The sequence below is a fragment of the Trachinotus anak genome, unplaced genomic scaffold, assembly GCF_046630095.1.
Source record: "Trachinotus anak isolate AG129_WGS33_773 ecotype Australia unplaced genomic scaffold, CSIRO_AGI_Tana_v1 ptg000012l, whole genome shotgun sequence".
Taxonomy (NCBI): Eukaryota; Metazoa; Chordata; class Actinopteri; order Carangiformes; family Carangidae; genus Trachinotus; species Trachinotus anak.
The window spans coordinates 23,771,506-23,788,976 of record NW_027273863.1 but is presented as its reverse complement, the minus strand read 5'-3'; the positions used below and the strand labels follow the sequence as shown (position 1 = coordinate 23,788,976).

Sequence of the window (17,471 nt, the reverse complement as noted above, 5' to 3'; positions counted from 1 at the left end):
AACCAAAAAAAAAACAGTAGAAGAAGAACTGTGTTTTGGTTTTACGACGGCACACAAGGGTTCACGGCACCGGGCATAAGTCAGCACACCTGAACAATTTCAGGAGTTTTATGACGGAAAAAAGCTCAACACCGGCTGAATAAACGGTCACATCAGTGATGAATTTGAAACGACACGTCTGACCAGTCTGCAGATATGTCTACAAATGAATGGTCATCACAAGAAAGCATGAAGAAAGGGTGAGACCACTTATAGCTATATTCCTCCACCTATGTCAAACTCACAGCATATGCACATAAAACACACTCATTGGTTTTTCTTGTGTTTTAAACGTAATCTCTCTCTGTGACTGTACAGAAGTAAACAGTGATTATGTAGTCTGAGAAATGGCAATGACTGCAAAATGATTTTAATAAGTAGTTAGTTAAGTAGTTCTCTTTTTGGCCTGTGAACTAGCCTCCATGGGCTTCATCTGGACAACATAGGGCAGCCTCAGTCCTAAGACCCTTAAACAGTGAAAATCTTACTGTGCGGACAGATGGGAGCAAAATCTGGACAGCTCGCTGACATCAAGCTGCTCTTAACCAAGGCATTTACCCTCCAACCGCTTCAGCAGAACTGCACAGTGATCGAGAGTGGAAAACTGGACTGGTGTACTGGAAAGAAAATGGGTGTAAAAGTTTGTGGTTGAAGCAAAAGAACAAAGAGTGTTCTCTTTCATGGTTACAGGAAGATAAAGATGACTTGTTTAAAATAGCCAATGTACTTTTCAGCTTTTTGAAGAGGAACACTAGAAACAGCTTGTATTGACCGCTTTCTCTTTTGCAGCAAGATAATTGCTTGTTATCTTGGTTTTCTGGAAGGATAGAATTCCTACCGACACAATAAATCTGCTGTGTTTACGTGATTAACATTTTTCAGTAGGCTTTTTTTTTTTCGCTTGCTTCAGTGTATACATTTTAAAAGTATATTTGAACTGCAAAAGATACCCCCAGGCTCATCATATGTCATAACCAATTTGAACTGGAATGAGGTGCAAAGCAAGCAGAAGCCACTGTTATTGCTGGAGAGAAATTCATCAGGAATGCAGGTCATGCTTTACAAAAACCCTTTGTTCAAGTGCGCCAAGAAACTTCTGTCTCCTCCTGTCAAAGACACTCCTTGAGTTCAAGTATTCCCTTTTCAAACAGTATCACTGGGAAACACTCCAATAGTACTGTGCTTCGGTGCCCAACCCATCACTTCATCCTAACCTGCTGCTGACTGCTGATCTAGAGGGGCCATGTGGACACCCCTGGTCCTCGGGTCTCCAGTTTATACTGGCTGCTCTTAACAGCATTTCCCAGAACAAGTTTAAAAGCTGATCACCCCACCCATCTGATCTCTCCGTGCTGCTTCAACACCATCTAAGCAAATGCAAAAAGAACAATCCTTTTAAAAAGTGTTGGGTGATTGGCATACCAAAGTGGATGGCTTCCCACTAGGATGAAGGTGACTCCTACAGTCAAGGACAAGCTCTGGTTCTTGGCTGCGGTCTGTGAACAGCCTCTAGGGGAAAGTCTGAATGGCAAACTGAGTACAGAAGCCATGGCTCAGGCCCAATCAAGTCACGAGCTGTTTAGATTCAGCCATATTAAAGTCAAGATAAATGTTACTATCTATCCAGAGGTTTCCAAACTGTGAGGTTCACCTTCCTGAGTTAGGAGAGGCAGAGGGGAGAGACATTGGGCAAAGATAAAGCATGAGTCAAAAGGGACAGTGTTCTAGTGTAAGTTATTGTATTTCATCTATTGATTTGTCCAGCTTATCAACACGGTCAGCAGTTTAAGCTGCTGAAGGATGTGACACACAGCTCACGGAGACAGTTAAAGATACTAAAAAAACCTTTAGCGCTTGATATCTCCAATTTGCATTGAGCTCTGTAACCTTTATCTGAATCATAACTCTGCGCAGACGTGACACACACATCGTCGGTTCGGTGGGATTTTGTCTGAGGGATTTTATCCAGGATCAATCATGTATTTTGTTAGAAAAAGAGATATCTATTTGAAAAACGCTTTACAGCACGATATCAAAACTAATGAGGAATATTGTTAAGACTCTTAATCCTTGGTTGATGCAATGTTTCTATTAACTGGGTCATCTCATTATTTTGAAATATAAACTGAGTGATGTTTTACTCCTACGTTTTTTTTCCCCAAATGGTTGTGTCACTTGTTTAAATGATGCAGAAAGACTCATGAACAACTGTGGGAGCACTGGTTAAGAGAAACTAAATAAATGACAAACTAGGGTAGCCTGAAGCGCTTTTAAAAAATAATTATATATTTCTAGTCTTAAAAGTGTCTGAAGGTTCATGTTCACACAAAAATGTGCCAGTCATCTCTGAAGCAAAAGAGCTTGAGCACAAAAGCTGAATAAACATCTGTGCGTCTTAATCCTGCACAAAAGGTGAATTCTATTTGTATGCATAACGGGTGCTCCACACAATATTTAATACTTCATCTCAATTATCTGAAGCACTGAAAATGTTTCATATATAAGTATGTGACTAATGGCTTTGCCCCGAGAGGAACATTATAAAAAGCACGGGAAGCTTTGTGTCATTTGTTTCAGTAATATGACAGATTTTTAATTCTCCTGGTCTTGGAAATCAGGAGTCAGTCAGTTCACTCAAAATACAAAATACAAAACAACTTTTTTTTCCTGCTTACAACACATCTAGCCATGCAGTAAGTTTTTGTTTTGTTTGTGAAGGTCATAAGATGTCAGTCTGAGATTTCCGCTGCTATCCAAATACAGTGGAGGTGAATGGGTTTTTGTTTGTAGCGGCCACAGCACTGAAAAATGTCATTTAAACTTTAGCAATTTCCATCTTTCCAGAAACTCTGCCCCACTTATCCACAGACCTTGCTGTGGATAGTTTTCATACAGACTATATCTTTTGTAAACAGTTCCAATCAAAACTGTCAACAGCAAAGTCTTTGAATAGCTAGATATACAAAAACTCATCTCTGCCAGGATTTGAACCAAGTTCATGAAAAAAACAGCTTAAATATTAGAAACAGCAAAATAAAAAGGCTCCTGGTAAGTAGTATGATATGCAGTATATACTACATCAGAATTTTGACTTTTGCTATAACCAATTTTTACACTAACTTATAAAAAAAATAATCATCTGAAATTGCAGCTCAACTTGGCTTTACAGAGCTTTGTAGCAATTTTCACCTCAATATTTAGCTGTCCAGTCTGTTTCCAGCAAAACAGCTCTGAAAAAACCCACTGTGCACGATACCTACTCAGCAGCAAACAGCAGACAGACACAGGTAAAGACGAGCTGGTGAACATGGTGGAGCATTTGGTCCCAAAATATGTCTCTCAGGAGTTGGTAGAGACCAAAAACAGAGCAAAAAGAGAGTGAATATTGGACCTACATTCCCCAGGTGGCTAAAACATGACTCAGAATGAATAAATGTTGCTATGTAAGCGTTATTACAAGTTTAGTTATGATAGTTATGATAAGATAGTGTGATAGTGTCACACACATATTTTTATTTACAATAAATGAATTACTTAATCTAAAATTCTATTATAATTTAATTCATCATTAAATTCATTATTCTATCTTTAAATTATGAGTTTGTAGTTTAAGTTTGAAAATTAATTTAATTTTGAAAAGGTTTAAAAAAAAAACTTTTCCCAGATATTTCTGCCAGTCATGTTCCACTGAACAGTCCCATTTGTTTAGTGCTTTAACATTTACAGTTTACATTGTTTGCTTCGACACCTTAAACACAGATTGAACCCTTGAACTAAGCGAAGGAGGCAGATGAATTCTTGACAGGAAGTGTATGTGTCTCCCCCTGTTTCACACAGATATTAATGGAAAGTGAATTTTAATGTGAATCCACCATTAAAATGAAATCAACAGATAAGAAGCTGGGGCTCTTATTGGCCAGACCAACACATGGCAAATGGCCATTTGGAGCTTTAACTGTTCTTTTTATGTTGGACTAAGTCTAAGTAAGTCTAATAAGTAGTAAACTTGACTTATTATATTCTAGTTTGATTTGGTATTTCAATTCAGATGACAGTTTTTTTTTTTCATGTGTCTAACTTTTCCTCCGTTTTTTGGCACAGATGGGCTTCCATACCTAGTTTTCTAAATTTGGGTGAATTTACCCTTTAAGCTTCACGGTTTGCATTAAACGATAAAAGCAGATCTCTGAAACTAAACGATGCTTTTCTTCTCCAAATCTTGTGCACTGAAAGAAAAACAACAACCCATAATATCCTCTCGCCCTCTCTCTCTCAGCAGCAGCAGCAGCAGCAGCTCGGGTCTGACGCCAGGACCAATCCCAATTCTTATTTTCCAGTGAATACTGCCAGCTGCAACTTTTGTCACCGGCACAGCTGCCGGTGGTTCCTCCTCACACACATTACAAGCTGGATTCATTAAAAGTCAAGAGAGGCAGCTGGATGATGTCACATCCGTGAAGAAGGCTCCCTATGACCTGAACGCAGCTCGGATTTTCGCTGCATGCATGCCCACAAACTTTTTTCCCCCTTTTGCAGTGACGAGAGGTTTCTCCCCGCTGCCCACATGGCATGCGTAACGGGGACGAGTGGATGGATGAGCCCCCCTCCTCCCCAGGAAGCCACGGTTTTTACCAGCGCGTAGGGGGGACGTGGCGGTGCGAGCCGAGGGGGAGAAACTTGCGTGAAAATTCTTGTTCCCGTCGCGGCGGAGGAGGCGGAGGAGGGAAAGCACCGCAGCAACCGGCAGGATGTGGTCGCTGTCCGTGGTTCTGAACCCGCTGCTGTTCCTGCTGCTGTTCGGGTACTGCCCTTCAGTGGTGAGTTCGCTTTAACGCTGCCTTTATGTTTCTCTCGGAAAAAAACGCGCAGACTTAACTTCAACACCGGCTGTCTGCCGTGTAACATGAGTGCTGTAAAGTTCAGGTCATCTGGGGATGTAATTAATTAGGGTGGAGCATTGCACAACGGTTGGTAAATGAACAACATCACAGAATGAGTCATTTCTGTTTCCTGCCATTATTGCTTGTTTGGCTGATTCTGTGCCATTGTCACCAGAGCCAATATGCATCCCAGTGCTAGCATTTACTGACACTTAATATATGTGAAAAAAAAAATCTGAAATTAAAAAAAAAAAAATACTGAATGTAAAGTAGTGATGGGGGGAGAGGCACCCTCACAGCACTCATGTTTATTGCCTACATCAACCACATAGCACTGGTATTGATCCTGGAGTATTGCCAAGCATATAACTCACTTTTAAGAGAGAGTTCAGTCATTGTAAAATTAAATAAATAAATGAATAAACATTGCTGCTGTGGATTATATCCAAATCCTTTTACCCAGACATAAGAAGCAGAACTAAACATATGGAATCTTGATACATGCAAATTCTCCTTCATTCAAAACTGACTTAAATTGAAATGAGTTGTTTATTTCTCTGTGTTTTTAAAATGTGATGTTTTATAAGAAATGTTTCTATCCTGCCAGTTTAAGCTTCTGAAACGGCAATGTATTTGGGAGCATTGTCGCAAATTAGGAGGAATTAGCAGATCACCAAGCCAATTGGACCAGAGCAGTGGTCGATCAGGTTCATGCCTGCCATGCAGAGTGCAATCCCTGTGCCAGTGTCTTGGTTGCAAAGCAGTGTCCTCTCCTACTATCACCTGGAAAGTGGTGTGCAGAATTAATGTTGTTGGTTTGCTCAGAGAAAAAAAGAAGAAGACATTTTTTGCAGGCGAAGTCGGTGCTCAAAACTGCATTCAGATCTGTCAGAAAGTCTCAATGAACGCCCAAAACAAAAGAGGAGCCAGCTGTCTGAATTATTTAATGAGAGAAAAACTCTTTGTGCAGAGTTCCCCACAAAAAAAGAAGCCTGGTTGGAGAGTGCATCTGGCTTGGCTGAGCTACAGATTGATTCATTTTAATATGAGGAAATGTGCAAGCTAGAAGAGGGGAGAGGATGTGCGTCACTCAAGAGACAGAGGAGAAAGACCGTTTTAACAGATTAGTGAAACTGGCTTCTTTTTAAGGAGCCTTTCAAAGCAAAGTAAGGAAAAGAGGGGCTGAGGATGTGTTTTTTTTTTCTCCCTCTTTTATCCCATTCAGCTATGATGCTGAGGGAGGCTGATTTCAGCTACAGTCATGGTGCACCAAGCCTTCGAGTCTCCCTAATAATTTCATAGACTACCACAATGTACCAGACATGACCTCCAGATATTTCAGTTCAGTATCACTTTTTTCCCTCTGCTGCTTTTCTCTGTGCTGAGCAGAGGAGTTCAGAGGAGAAACATACCAAAGATTTAAAAGATGTGAAGGTGAAATTATTATATTTTATCAGATAATCATATTAGGACCAGCTTTGCATCAGGGCATCAGTAGAATATGCTTTAATTCCTAGATTGCAAACTTTACAAGCAACCACTAGGAAGGTGGACAAAGATCGGGGCTGCAGTGCTTTGATAATACTAGAAACAATTTCCTTACAATCTGATAACGATAACATGAGAGAGATGAGCCGGGAAAAAGAATGAACGCTCAGGAGACTGATGGCATAGAAGGTATTTTATTCACTTATGGATTTACTGACGGAAAATGTGGCAGGTTGCAAGTGTTAAAAACCAACATAGTAATAAAGTAAATCAAATTCTGTTGGTATTGCAAAATACCAATGAATGGTTCAGGGAACCATTTCATTTTTAAACCGTGACTCTTTCATAGCAATATAAACTAATAGCTGGTGTTTCACCTGCAGAAAGCAGCCTCTCTGTAGGTGACAACGGCGTGTCAAAGCCTGCTCTTTCTCCGTGGCATGACGTCTTCGCCTGCTCAGAGGGGACATGATCTTTCATGGCTGATTCCAAACGCTTTTCAAACTGCTCGGGCTGACAGGAGGAAGGAATGCCTGCACTATAAACAGGGCACTTTTATAATTTTTCTGTCCACCAGCTGCAAAGGCTTCAAAAAGACGTGTCACACGTTATTCTCCCCACAGATAGAACGTAAAACAAAAATCCTAACGGCAGCTGGTTGTCTGCCAGAGAGGCTGGTAGTGCAGAGGAATTTACCATCCACAGTCAAAGGTTGCCAGTGTTTGGCTGGAGGCTTGTGTTCATTTCCCAGGCTGACATCACACAGTAGTATTGTTTAAATACTTACTCTCCTTGTGTCTGTGATAGGTATCAACTTTTCTAGCACTTCAGGACGCTTTGATCAATATTTGGAGCAACACTGGTTTTTACTGTGTGCACTCTGACAGTGTCGGATGGTGTCGCATTAAAATATGCTGCATTGGCTTATGATGCATAACTTTATGTTCTTTAGGGTTTATGCTCTCAAGCTGCGGAGCATATTGAATGTAATAAAGAGCGGGAAAAGCTCCCACAAATCAGGTTTATCTGCGTCTTCCAGCAGGACTTTCGGTTAAGACACTGGAAGGCCTCGTGGGGAGAAACAGAGGAATTTCAACACTCGGGTTATTCATCAAGGCCAGGAAACACTGTTTATTGTTGAAGAGGAAATTCACTGGAGACCATATACTCTGAGCAGAGGAATATCTTACAGCAAAATCAGTTTGTTCTTTCAAAGCCCAGACTTTTTATAAGTCAGTGGAATTGGTTGGTGTCAGAGCTTTAGGGGCATAAGGCAGAAAAATGGATGACCCATGGGTTAAAAAAAAATAAGAGGACGGCTGTGTGCTGCAATTTCATGATGGCGATATCATCGGAATTAACTTTATTTTATGTGTCTTTCTGTAGATGTGTGTTCTGAGTATTTATGGCTGTGCCTGTGTTTTCTGTATGCAGACCATCAGGCCAAAGGAAGGGTGGCAGGTGTACAGCTCAGCTCAGGATGCAGATGGGCGTTGTATCTGCACAGTGGTGGCACCTGAACAGAATCTGTGCTCCAGAGATGCCAAAGGCAGACAGCTCCGCCAGCTCCTGGAGAAGGTGTGTGCACACAGCCACACACACATTTCTGCTTATGTAATAACGCACACACACACACACACACACACACACACTCTCACTCTCCCTCACACATTTACAGTGAGCACCCAGCACACCTGCATTCATATAGACATATCACATCGATTTCTATCGTTATTCGTGCTTCTTTGTTGCCCTAATCCTCAGAGAGATTGCACCAGCCAGGTCCATAACCCTATTTTCCACTTCTGCATATATTTCATGGGTGACATCAGCTGAATGGCTGCTTGTGAAGATGAGAATAGTCTCCATCTCACCTTAACACAACTGGAGTGCCCATGTTTTTTTTGCAACAAGCCATTCAGGGCTAATGCTAAGGTTTGGAGTATAGTATTATCCGGCTTTATGCATTTGACTGGGAGTGTTATTTCTACCAGGGAGTGGAGTATCTTCAGATTTCAAGAATTTGTATTATTTTTTACCACATTTACCACCATTGATTTTTTTTTTTTTTTTTTTACTCTTTTTAATGAAAGCATGTATTTTGGATTGATCTCATAAATACTATCTCTGAACACGATAGCCAACATTGTGAACTGAAGTAGAAACATCAAATTTAATTCCAAATGTTAGTTGTGTTTTTGTTTTCCCAGCATGACAGTAGGGATTTAATGCTTTATCTACAAACAAACAAACAACACGGCGCTGGAGTCACTTTCCTAAATTAGTATGCCATATAAGGAAACATCGCTGTAGCCTACATTTTAATGTTGTATGCCAAAGGCTGTTCTCTGTCATTCATTGGGGCCTTTGACACTAATGTACTAAGCTGCCGCGGGGCTTCAGTGAGGCCATTTTAGGACCCCTCTACCAGAGCCAGAAAAGTATGCAGAACACAATGTGTGAGTGTTGTGCCACTTTGCTAGTGATGTGCTCCAGTACTGTTGGCTGGTCACAATTCTGGTCATAGAGAGAGGAGAGAAAGGGCCATATTTGTTCTTGTGCAGATGCCCCATAAACCTAGTGAGCTTTTGTCAAACCAGAGTGAGGCCCTGTAAGGTTTCTGTGTCAACAAAATGCTCTAAAATACGTTGTCAAACCCAGCAGATTCAACAGTTTATCCATCACATGAAAAGAATATATAAAAATCAGGCAGTTTGTTGTGAATTATAATTGATAAAGTGAAATATGTGTTTAAATACTGAGAGAAAACAGACCAACAGTCCTATGTCCATGTAAAATTAATTCAAAGCTCTATTCAGCTCACACGTGGACGGTTAAAAGACAATCACATTGGAGGTCAGAATGTTGATTTATTCCTTGGGACATATGGCAGGCTACTGAACGGCTGAACATGGAGGACATTTTAATCCCGCAGTGGACGGAAAAATCAATGCAGCGCTGTTTCATTCTTTTCAAAAGGTGCAGAACATGTCGCAGTCAATCGAGGTGCTGAACCTGCGGACGCAGAGGGACTTTCAGTACATCATGAGAATGGAGAGCCAGATCAAAGGCCTGCGGTCAAAGTTCCGACAGATCGAATCGGACAGGAAGACGCTCGTCAACAAGAACTTTCAGGTATATTTTTTGTTTTAAGTTTAAGCCTGAGAGAAACATCACAGGAGAGCCAGGGAAAGGATGTCTTCTAAAGATGCCTGAGAAGCATCTGAGCTGAGAAACTTTCAGTCCTGATCAGACCAGTGCAGATCTACCACTGCCCGGCCAAGGACGAGCTTTGTCTGAAGAGCCAGACAGGCTGTGGGGGCAGTGTCCAGCATAGAAAACAGTGAGAGTGACAACACACGTCCTGATTGTTGCATAAAGTCTAGCCTATTCATTACCCATCCTTTTAAAGGGGAGGGATACTTTTAACAGCAGTGACCAAGCAGAATAGTTGCATAGGTTGAAAACAGAACTGTAGTGAGAGTAGTGTTCTGTCACATGCGTTCATCTCTTATGTTGATCAACTGACTCACAAAAGTTGATGGTGATGGTTAATTCAAGAAATACTGATTTAGATCTGATACAAAAGTAATTTTCATTGTGAATGTATTTTCACAGTGGCAAGAGGGCTTTCATATTATTTGACATTGTATAATTGTCATTGCCTTTATATAACAATAATAAATAGAGCCATTACAATAATAATTATCACTAATATCATCCATCAGGGAGATGTGTTTATTCTTACCAGAACTTCTCCCTCCCCCTCTCTCTTTTGTGTGCTCTCTCTCATAATAAACTTTGGATATAGACATTTTTTTCTTTGTAAATAATATGATGAGTGTTTTGTTTAGTTTTTTGTGTTAACATGCAAGAAAACAAAATAATGCTGTTTTCCCTCAAGCAGTAGTATTTTTTATAATAATCAATTGGTGAGAAGCAGCCAAAGATTTGGTGGAACACTGTTCTTAAGTTTAATCAGGTATTGACTCACAACTATAAGAAGATGCAGGTACGGCAGTATCTATATATTTGGCATTGATCCACCCATCTCAAGAGTCTCAGAAACTTAATTTTCTTACACAAGTGAAAACAAGCCCCAGAGGTGAGGAGATTGTATGCTTCAGTTTTCCTGAATATTATATTCTGCCTGAGTAAAAGTTGTTGGCCATGTTACCATAAAACATTCCCGAAACTGCTGCATTGAAAACAAACCGACTCAATCTGCCAGATTGCAAGGTTTGTTAAAACGGGTATTTGTGCAGTGGTGTATTCTTGGTTTTTTCTAGGAGCTGAAGGGAAAGATGGAGTCCCTGCAGCCACTCATCCCTGTCCTGGAGCAGTATAAGACAGACGCCAAGCTCATCTCTCAGTTCAAAGAGGAGATCAGAAACCTGTCCGGTGTGTTGATGGGCATCCAGGAGGAGATGGGAGCCTACGACTATGAGGAGCTGCAACAGAGGGTCTTAAACCTGGAAAATCGGCTCCGCAACTGTATGAACAAACTCAGTGAGTTCATTGCAGAAAAATCACATCGGGGCACGGTGACCCCAGATTAGTCTATGGCAAAAGGATCATCCGGCGCATTTCTTGCAGCTACCAGCAGATTGGTATTTTAGATAGAGAGCAAGGGACACAGCAGAACTGCTACTGCAGGCAGAAACATTGGTAGTGATTTTAGAAAACCTGTGTTCACAGAGCCACGTAGCATTTCTCCAAGCTTAAGATAAACAGTGGTAGCATCAAGAAGCTTTGTACTGCTAAGTGAAAATGTGCCACCCAGGCTTATATGAAGTCTCGATCGATAAGATTATTTCATATGTTTGTTTTTTCCTTTTTGATTCCTTCTGGTTCCGTCTTTGCCATTTGAAACTGAAAAGCTGCAGTTTCTCTGCTCCATCCATTCAGGTCGAACACAGCTAATAAGATCAATTCTGCCTCCAGAGCAGCTTTGCCTCTGATAAAGGTTTGCATAACTAAAGCCCCAATTTGCCAACTGTCATGTTATCAACATTGATGGGGCCTGTCAAAGTGTCAACCTAAGTAGCTAATGTGTGAATGCTAATAGGATGTGGCTGGAAATCTGTCTGAGCTGGTGATGATTACTCAAGCATTCGCTGTGCTCCAGCTCTGATTGAGTAAAATAGCAGTTAAACACTTGATAGGGAACTTGCCAGCTTAAGTGCAGGTGATAGCCGACCGTCATTTGGCACAATTAAAGTGTCTGGCAAGATGAATAAAGTGCAGCTCAAACTACTTCAGATATCAAACCATGTGGGATAAATGTTCAGCTTTGACACATGATAAGCTGTTTTATAAGTTGTCGTATTGTGGCATTTTTCTCTTGTTATCCCCAATAACAGCAGAGGAAGCATGTGATGGTGCACAGATGCTGCTCACAGAAGATCCAGAACCAAAACTGTTTTGACTGAAAAATGAGCCACTACCAGATTGAAGCACTCCAGCGCTTTGAGATCTATTCCAGTTTATTCCAACCATAGCACTGGCTGTAGTTTTATCGTGTGGAGCGAGAGACGTTTGTGCTGTGTGTGACCAGATCTGTGTGATGTGTTTCGCAGCGTGTGGCAAGCTGATGAAGATCACTGGGCCGCTGACAGTCAAAACATCAGGGACCAGATTTGGAGCCTGGATGACCGACCCACAGGCATCTCCCAAAAACAACCGGGTGAGCCCAGTTAATGTGCTTTTCTTTATGTTGCAACGCTTTGAAGCAACACGGAGCAGTTTAATAATTTACGTACAGCTGCTTCCCTCCTGTTGTTCAGGGGGGGAAAAGATGTTGCTGAATTACAACATCATACTCCCTAAAAGTTTTTCATACATTTAGATGCTGAGTTCAAACATAAAACCTGACTTTTTTTTCCATGTGTGAAACAGTTGGATGGTTGGATTCTTTCAACTGAAAATAACTCAACAAATTCACTGGAAGAGTCTGCATGCACTTTGTTGTCTACTTGACACAGGGCCTGCAACATAGTGTTCTACAGAACAGGTAAAAGCCAGTAAATACACCATGTCTGGCACTTCGTCAATTAAAAAGTGGAGTTTCCAACATTTTGTTTATAGTACATTCAGGGTTACTCATCAAACTAAACTGTGTCGATCCTTGAGACCTGACAAACTTTTAAATGCATTTCCTTCCTCATAAAAGCATTTGCAAATCTGTTTTTTAATACACTTATGTACTGCAGAGGCCAAGTGGCAGTTTTCCATGCAGTAAATCCACAAACAAGTTGCTCTTGAAGTTAAAAAAAAATCCTATTCACAGAGAAGAAAAAGCCTTTATTTACTCAGGCAAGACATCATAGACATTATGCGTGCCTACATAACATTTCTACTTGCTTTGAACATTCTCTGTTTTGAAATACATTGTTTGAATGTCCTGAAACTGCCTTTGTTTACATGCGTGTGTGCTCTCCAGCAAACTCTTCTCTTTTTATATATTAATGCCATTGTTTTTAACATGTGCCTTCCATGATTCTTCCAAGACCCTGATCTCTGTATGTTTTGTGTTTGTTTTCTGTGTTTTGGTACATTCTTGTGGTGCCATCTGTTCCTTTTTGTACTTTTATTTATTTATTCTTTATTAATTTATTTATGTTTTTTTGCTGCCCATCTTGACCAGGACTCCCTGGCAGAAGAAATATTGAGATATGAGACTGTCCTCCCGTAAAAAAAACGAGCCCATAGGTCATTTGTGCAGCAGGTTATTATGACCCATAGTAACGTTTTGTTGTTAGGCGACATGTAGTGGCCAAACTATAACAGGAGCAAAGGGAAAAGTGTGGTGATGTGATATTCAGAGCGACATTTGTCTGCATTTGGAGAAGGTTGGGGCGGATGGATGGGTATATGATACAGGAGATACCCCAAACTCCATCCCATGTGAAAATAGCAATGTCTTGTTTCTATTATCCATGACCGTTCAATGAAGTTAACCATGTTGTCGTCATTGTAACCATGACAACAAAGATCTTCTTATGTTGGGGAACAGCCTATTTGAACCCAAATCACCATCTTTTCCTAACCAAGTAGTTTTAGAGCCTAAACCTAAACAAACCATGACCGTTATCATAGTAACCATGGCAACGAAGGTAGGCACACTCTCGATACAGTCAATATGTTTATTATTGTAACCATGACAACCAAGGTCCAGTACACCTGCTGCCGTAGAAGGTGCTATTTCAGGAGAGACTCCAATGAGTCGTATCAGAGGGCTGAAGGACCTGTTGTGAGATATTGTATCTCAGCAGGACCTGCTTCAGTAAAGGATAAATAGAATAGAATAGAATTGTTACCACCAACAACTGTCAATCAGTGTTGCACCATGAAGCATGAATTTGTACTGTCTCACCCGCCTGCTGGTACGCAAATATATGCAGAACCACACAGGTACAAATAAACACCGATCAGGCTTCATGTGAAGGTGGAATTAGTTCGTGGTGTCATCAGAACCATGAATGAAGTGATTTATATGACAACCAGAGATCATTTCCAAATATTAAAGTAAGGTTGAGGCTATAAATAAATAAAGGGAAATATTATATATGTCTTTAGCGGAGGAGTATTTGTATTTCTGAATATTTGATGCCCTTTAAAACAAAGTTATAGATAATGTTTCTGCTGCCAAAGCAAAGAGGAGCAGAAAAGTCTGATGAGTTCTGTCTGTCTGAGATGTTACATTTATAATCATGGGAAACATTTAACTGCATGTGAATTACTTCTCTAATAAAAGACAAGAGAGGGCAAAGTTTTTATCTCTAATTATCCTCACAGTGTCTCCTCGTGTTATTGTGAGCTGCAGTGATGGAATACGAATGTGAACACTTTCAGGACTCCTGACAGGGATGGAAGAATCTTGTAATTATAATCCTGATTTTATATTTTGTGGCAAGTTCTCCCTCTGTATAAAAGGAAAAAGCCTAGAACAGCACAATAAGAATATCTACTGCTCCTGGAAGATCTTTTGTCTATGTCAGGATAATGTAGGAATTATTATTCCATGTTTCCTGTGATCTGATTGGTCAGTTGACCTGTGCTTCAGTGCAGGTTAGCTGTGCAGCAGAGGTTACCATAGTGATCTAAGAGTGAGCCAGCCTTGTGGTACCGGCTAAGCCCAAAGATAGCAGGATAACCCACTAATCTCGCTTCATGGTAGAGGCTCCAGGCCTACTTTTCAAAACATTGCTCTGTAGCACCACTAGTGGTCAAACATCTGTTTATAAATATTAAAAACCTTCCAAATAAATGAAAAAAACTCTTTTATGAAATGAAATTAAATATAAATCCTCTCAAATACTGAAATCCTTATTCATCCCACTTGGACCCTATATTCTGAGATTATGAATCCAAAAAGCCTCTGTCTGTTTCCAAGACTAGTTAAAGTTGTTCCAGTTTGAACTATAATAAAACAGAATAAAAGTCCTTCATTCACTGTTTGGTCTCCAAGAGATGTTCAGTCACTGGGTGTTTTTCTTAGATCACATTTTTTGTTTTAGGCTGTGAATAACTAAGTGAAAATATTCCGTATATTTACAGCTACCTTGGACCAACCACATGGAGTTTCTTGTAACTGAAAATCACAGGATTGTTGTGTGTTTGTATTTATTTTTACCAGGTCTGGTACATGGACAGCTACACCAACAACAAAATAGTAAAAGAGTACAAATCCATCCCTGATTTTGTGGCGGGAGTCGAGTCCAGAACATACAACCTGCCTTTCAAATGGGCTGGAACCAACCACGTGGTGTACAACGGCTCTCTGTACTACAACAAGATGCAGAGCAACATCATAGTGAGGTACAGCTTCGAGACGGGCCGCGTGGTCATGCAGAGGGCTCTGGAGTCGGCAGGCTTCCATAATGTGTACCCCTACACCTGGGGGGGCTTTTCAGACATCGACCTGATGGCGGACGAGCTGGGCCTGTGGGCCGTGTACGCAACCAACCAGAACGCCGGGAACATCGTCATCAGCCAGCTGAACCCCGACACGCTCCAAATCCTCAACACGTGGAACACAGAATACTCAAAGAGGAATGCCGGCGAGTCTTTTATGATCTGCGGGACACTCTACATCACTAACTCCCACCTTACCGGCGCCAAGGTGTACTACGCTTACTCCACTAAAACCTCCACCTACGAGTATACAGACATTCCCTTTCATAACCAGTACTTCCACATGTCTATGCTGGACTACAACGCCAGGGACCGCACCCTCTACGGCTGGAACAACGGCCACCAGGTCCTGTTCAACGTTACACTTTTCCACATCATTAAAACTGAGGACACCTCTTAAGCGGCGAAACGTGAAGGAAATGATGAAAAATAAATTGATAAAATTGATGGTTTCACCTGAATGTTCTGATGACTTCTATTTATTTCTTAATTTATTTCATTTCCCTGATTAGTTTTGTGCATTTTTATATAAATTTATTTAATGACATCTCGCTAATTTGCACGCTGATTCATCAAGATATTCTCCACGTGGGAATGTGATGACTCTCTCCATAAAAATAAATGACAGCACAAATTAAAAACAAGTTCATTGCATTATGGAACACACACTGCAGACACACATTTTGGACCAAATAATGGCACTTTCACTTAGCAACTTTCAGAAAAACTGAACAATGAGCTGCAAGTCATTTCTGCAGTTCCCTTTTCTCTCGGAAATGAAAGCTTTTCCGAAATGAAGTCGTCATATTTATCATGATTTCCTCTTTCAGTATTGCATTTATTCATTCCCCCTCTAATTTATTCATATTTTGACTGTGTTCGCTAATTGTTCGTTTTGTTTCCATTCTTTCCTTGCCATTTATTCATCATCATCTGTTAATTTATTCCTGCCTTTCCCTAACTCCACTTAGCTTTCAATTTTGTCTTTGTACTTTTCCTTTCAAAAGTTTGACCTTGTACAAGACAATGAGAAATGTGGTGAACCATAATGAACCTGTATAGTTATTGCACTTGGCTTTTTTTTGTGTCTATGAAGATTCTCAGTCATCCAGGTCATAGGATATCTGCAAGTACTAAGTCAAAGTACTTCGGCAAACAGCAAATTTTGTTGCCTTTAACTTAGTACTCTGAGATATTAGCTTTTTTGTAACTTCAGCAACAGTTTGTATGCCTTATTCAGTGCAGTACGTTCTGTAAACCCAAGGATAACAGCTCTCGTGCATGAATGTTGGCTATCCTAATAGCATTTTTACTGTAACTGTACATCTGTGTATTTTGTATTTGCACAGCATCCATTCCCCTCCTCTCTAGCTATAGTAATAGTAAAGATCCATTTATACAGACAGCAGTAGATAACTTTAATAAGTATTTGTTTGTGTACATAAGAAGTTATACATAAGCTAAATAAAAGTATTGTTTTCATTAAAGCAACGTTGTGTGTGTTTGTGTTTGCAGGATGACAGATTGGTTAATGTCTCTCCTCCACGGCCTAAAAGAAACACTAAAAATGCATCAAAAGTGGGGTAACGTCACACTATAATTTAATGTGAGGTCACTTTAAACTCAAACATGTGAGTGCAACACTGAAAAGACCAACCACCATCTTTGTCCTCCAGAAGGTCTAAGTGAATTTTACTCTCATTTCCTGAACTACTTCACCCTTTTTTCAGAGCTCTAATCACATTAAAAGATATGAGCTGTTTTTTTTTCCTGGTTACTCTCATAAAGGAAGAGCATCCTTGTTCACTTGATGACAACAGCTCATAAAAGCTTTAAGCTTCAGTTTGTGTGTATGTATGTTGGCTTTATTGGGATCTGACTGTTGATTATAACTCTGTCAGCTGTAGTAAACTACTGTAACTTTAAAAGTCATGTGATGATCCTTGTACAGTAAAGCTATCAAGTATTTACTATGTTCTAGTTGACCGTGGACTTCAGCCTTTATTCACAGCCTTTATTTAATCAGGTTTATTGGTTTAAAACACAGGCTGGTTTCAACTTTAAAATGGTCTTCAGCCAGGCTCCAATAGAAAAAACACATTGTTTATATCTGGGACTCCATATGGATAATATGGCGTAAAAAAATCA

The 17,471-nt window shown here is 40.3% G+C and overlaps 1 protein-coding gene across 2 annotated transcripts; it reads left to right on the top strand.

Annotated features, from left to right (window-relative positions):
* Positions 1–64: 64 nt before the first annotated feature.
* On the top strand, positions 65–16,810 carry olfm3b (olfactomedin 3b). 2 transcript variants are annotated; one of them, XM_071490679.1, is made up of 7 exons: positions 103–239; positions 4,316–4,856; positions 7,842–7,985; positions 9,387–9,542; positions 10,697–10,916; positions 11,987–12,093; positions 15,046–16,810. In XM_071490679.1, the coding sequence occupies exons 2-7, from the start codon at positions 4,788–4,790 to the stop codon at positions 15,721–15,723; spliced, it is 1,374 nt and encodes a 457-aa protein (XP_071346780.1). In that variant the 5' UTR covers positions 103–239; positions 4,316–4,787; the 3' UTR covers positions 15,724–16,810. The 2 variants fall into 2 exon arrangements, with proteins under 2 accessions (XP_071346781.1, XP_071346780.1); XM_071490680.1 differs by lacking the exon at positions 4,316–4,856 and having other exon boundaries at positions 65–239.
* The last annotated feature ends 661 nt before the right edge of the window (positions 16,811–17,471 follow it).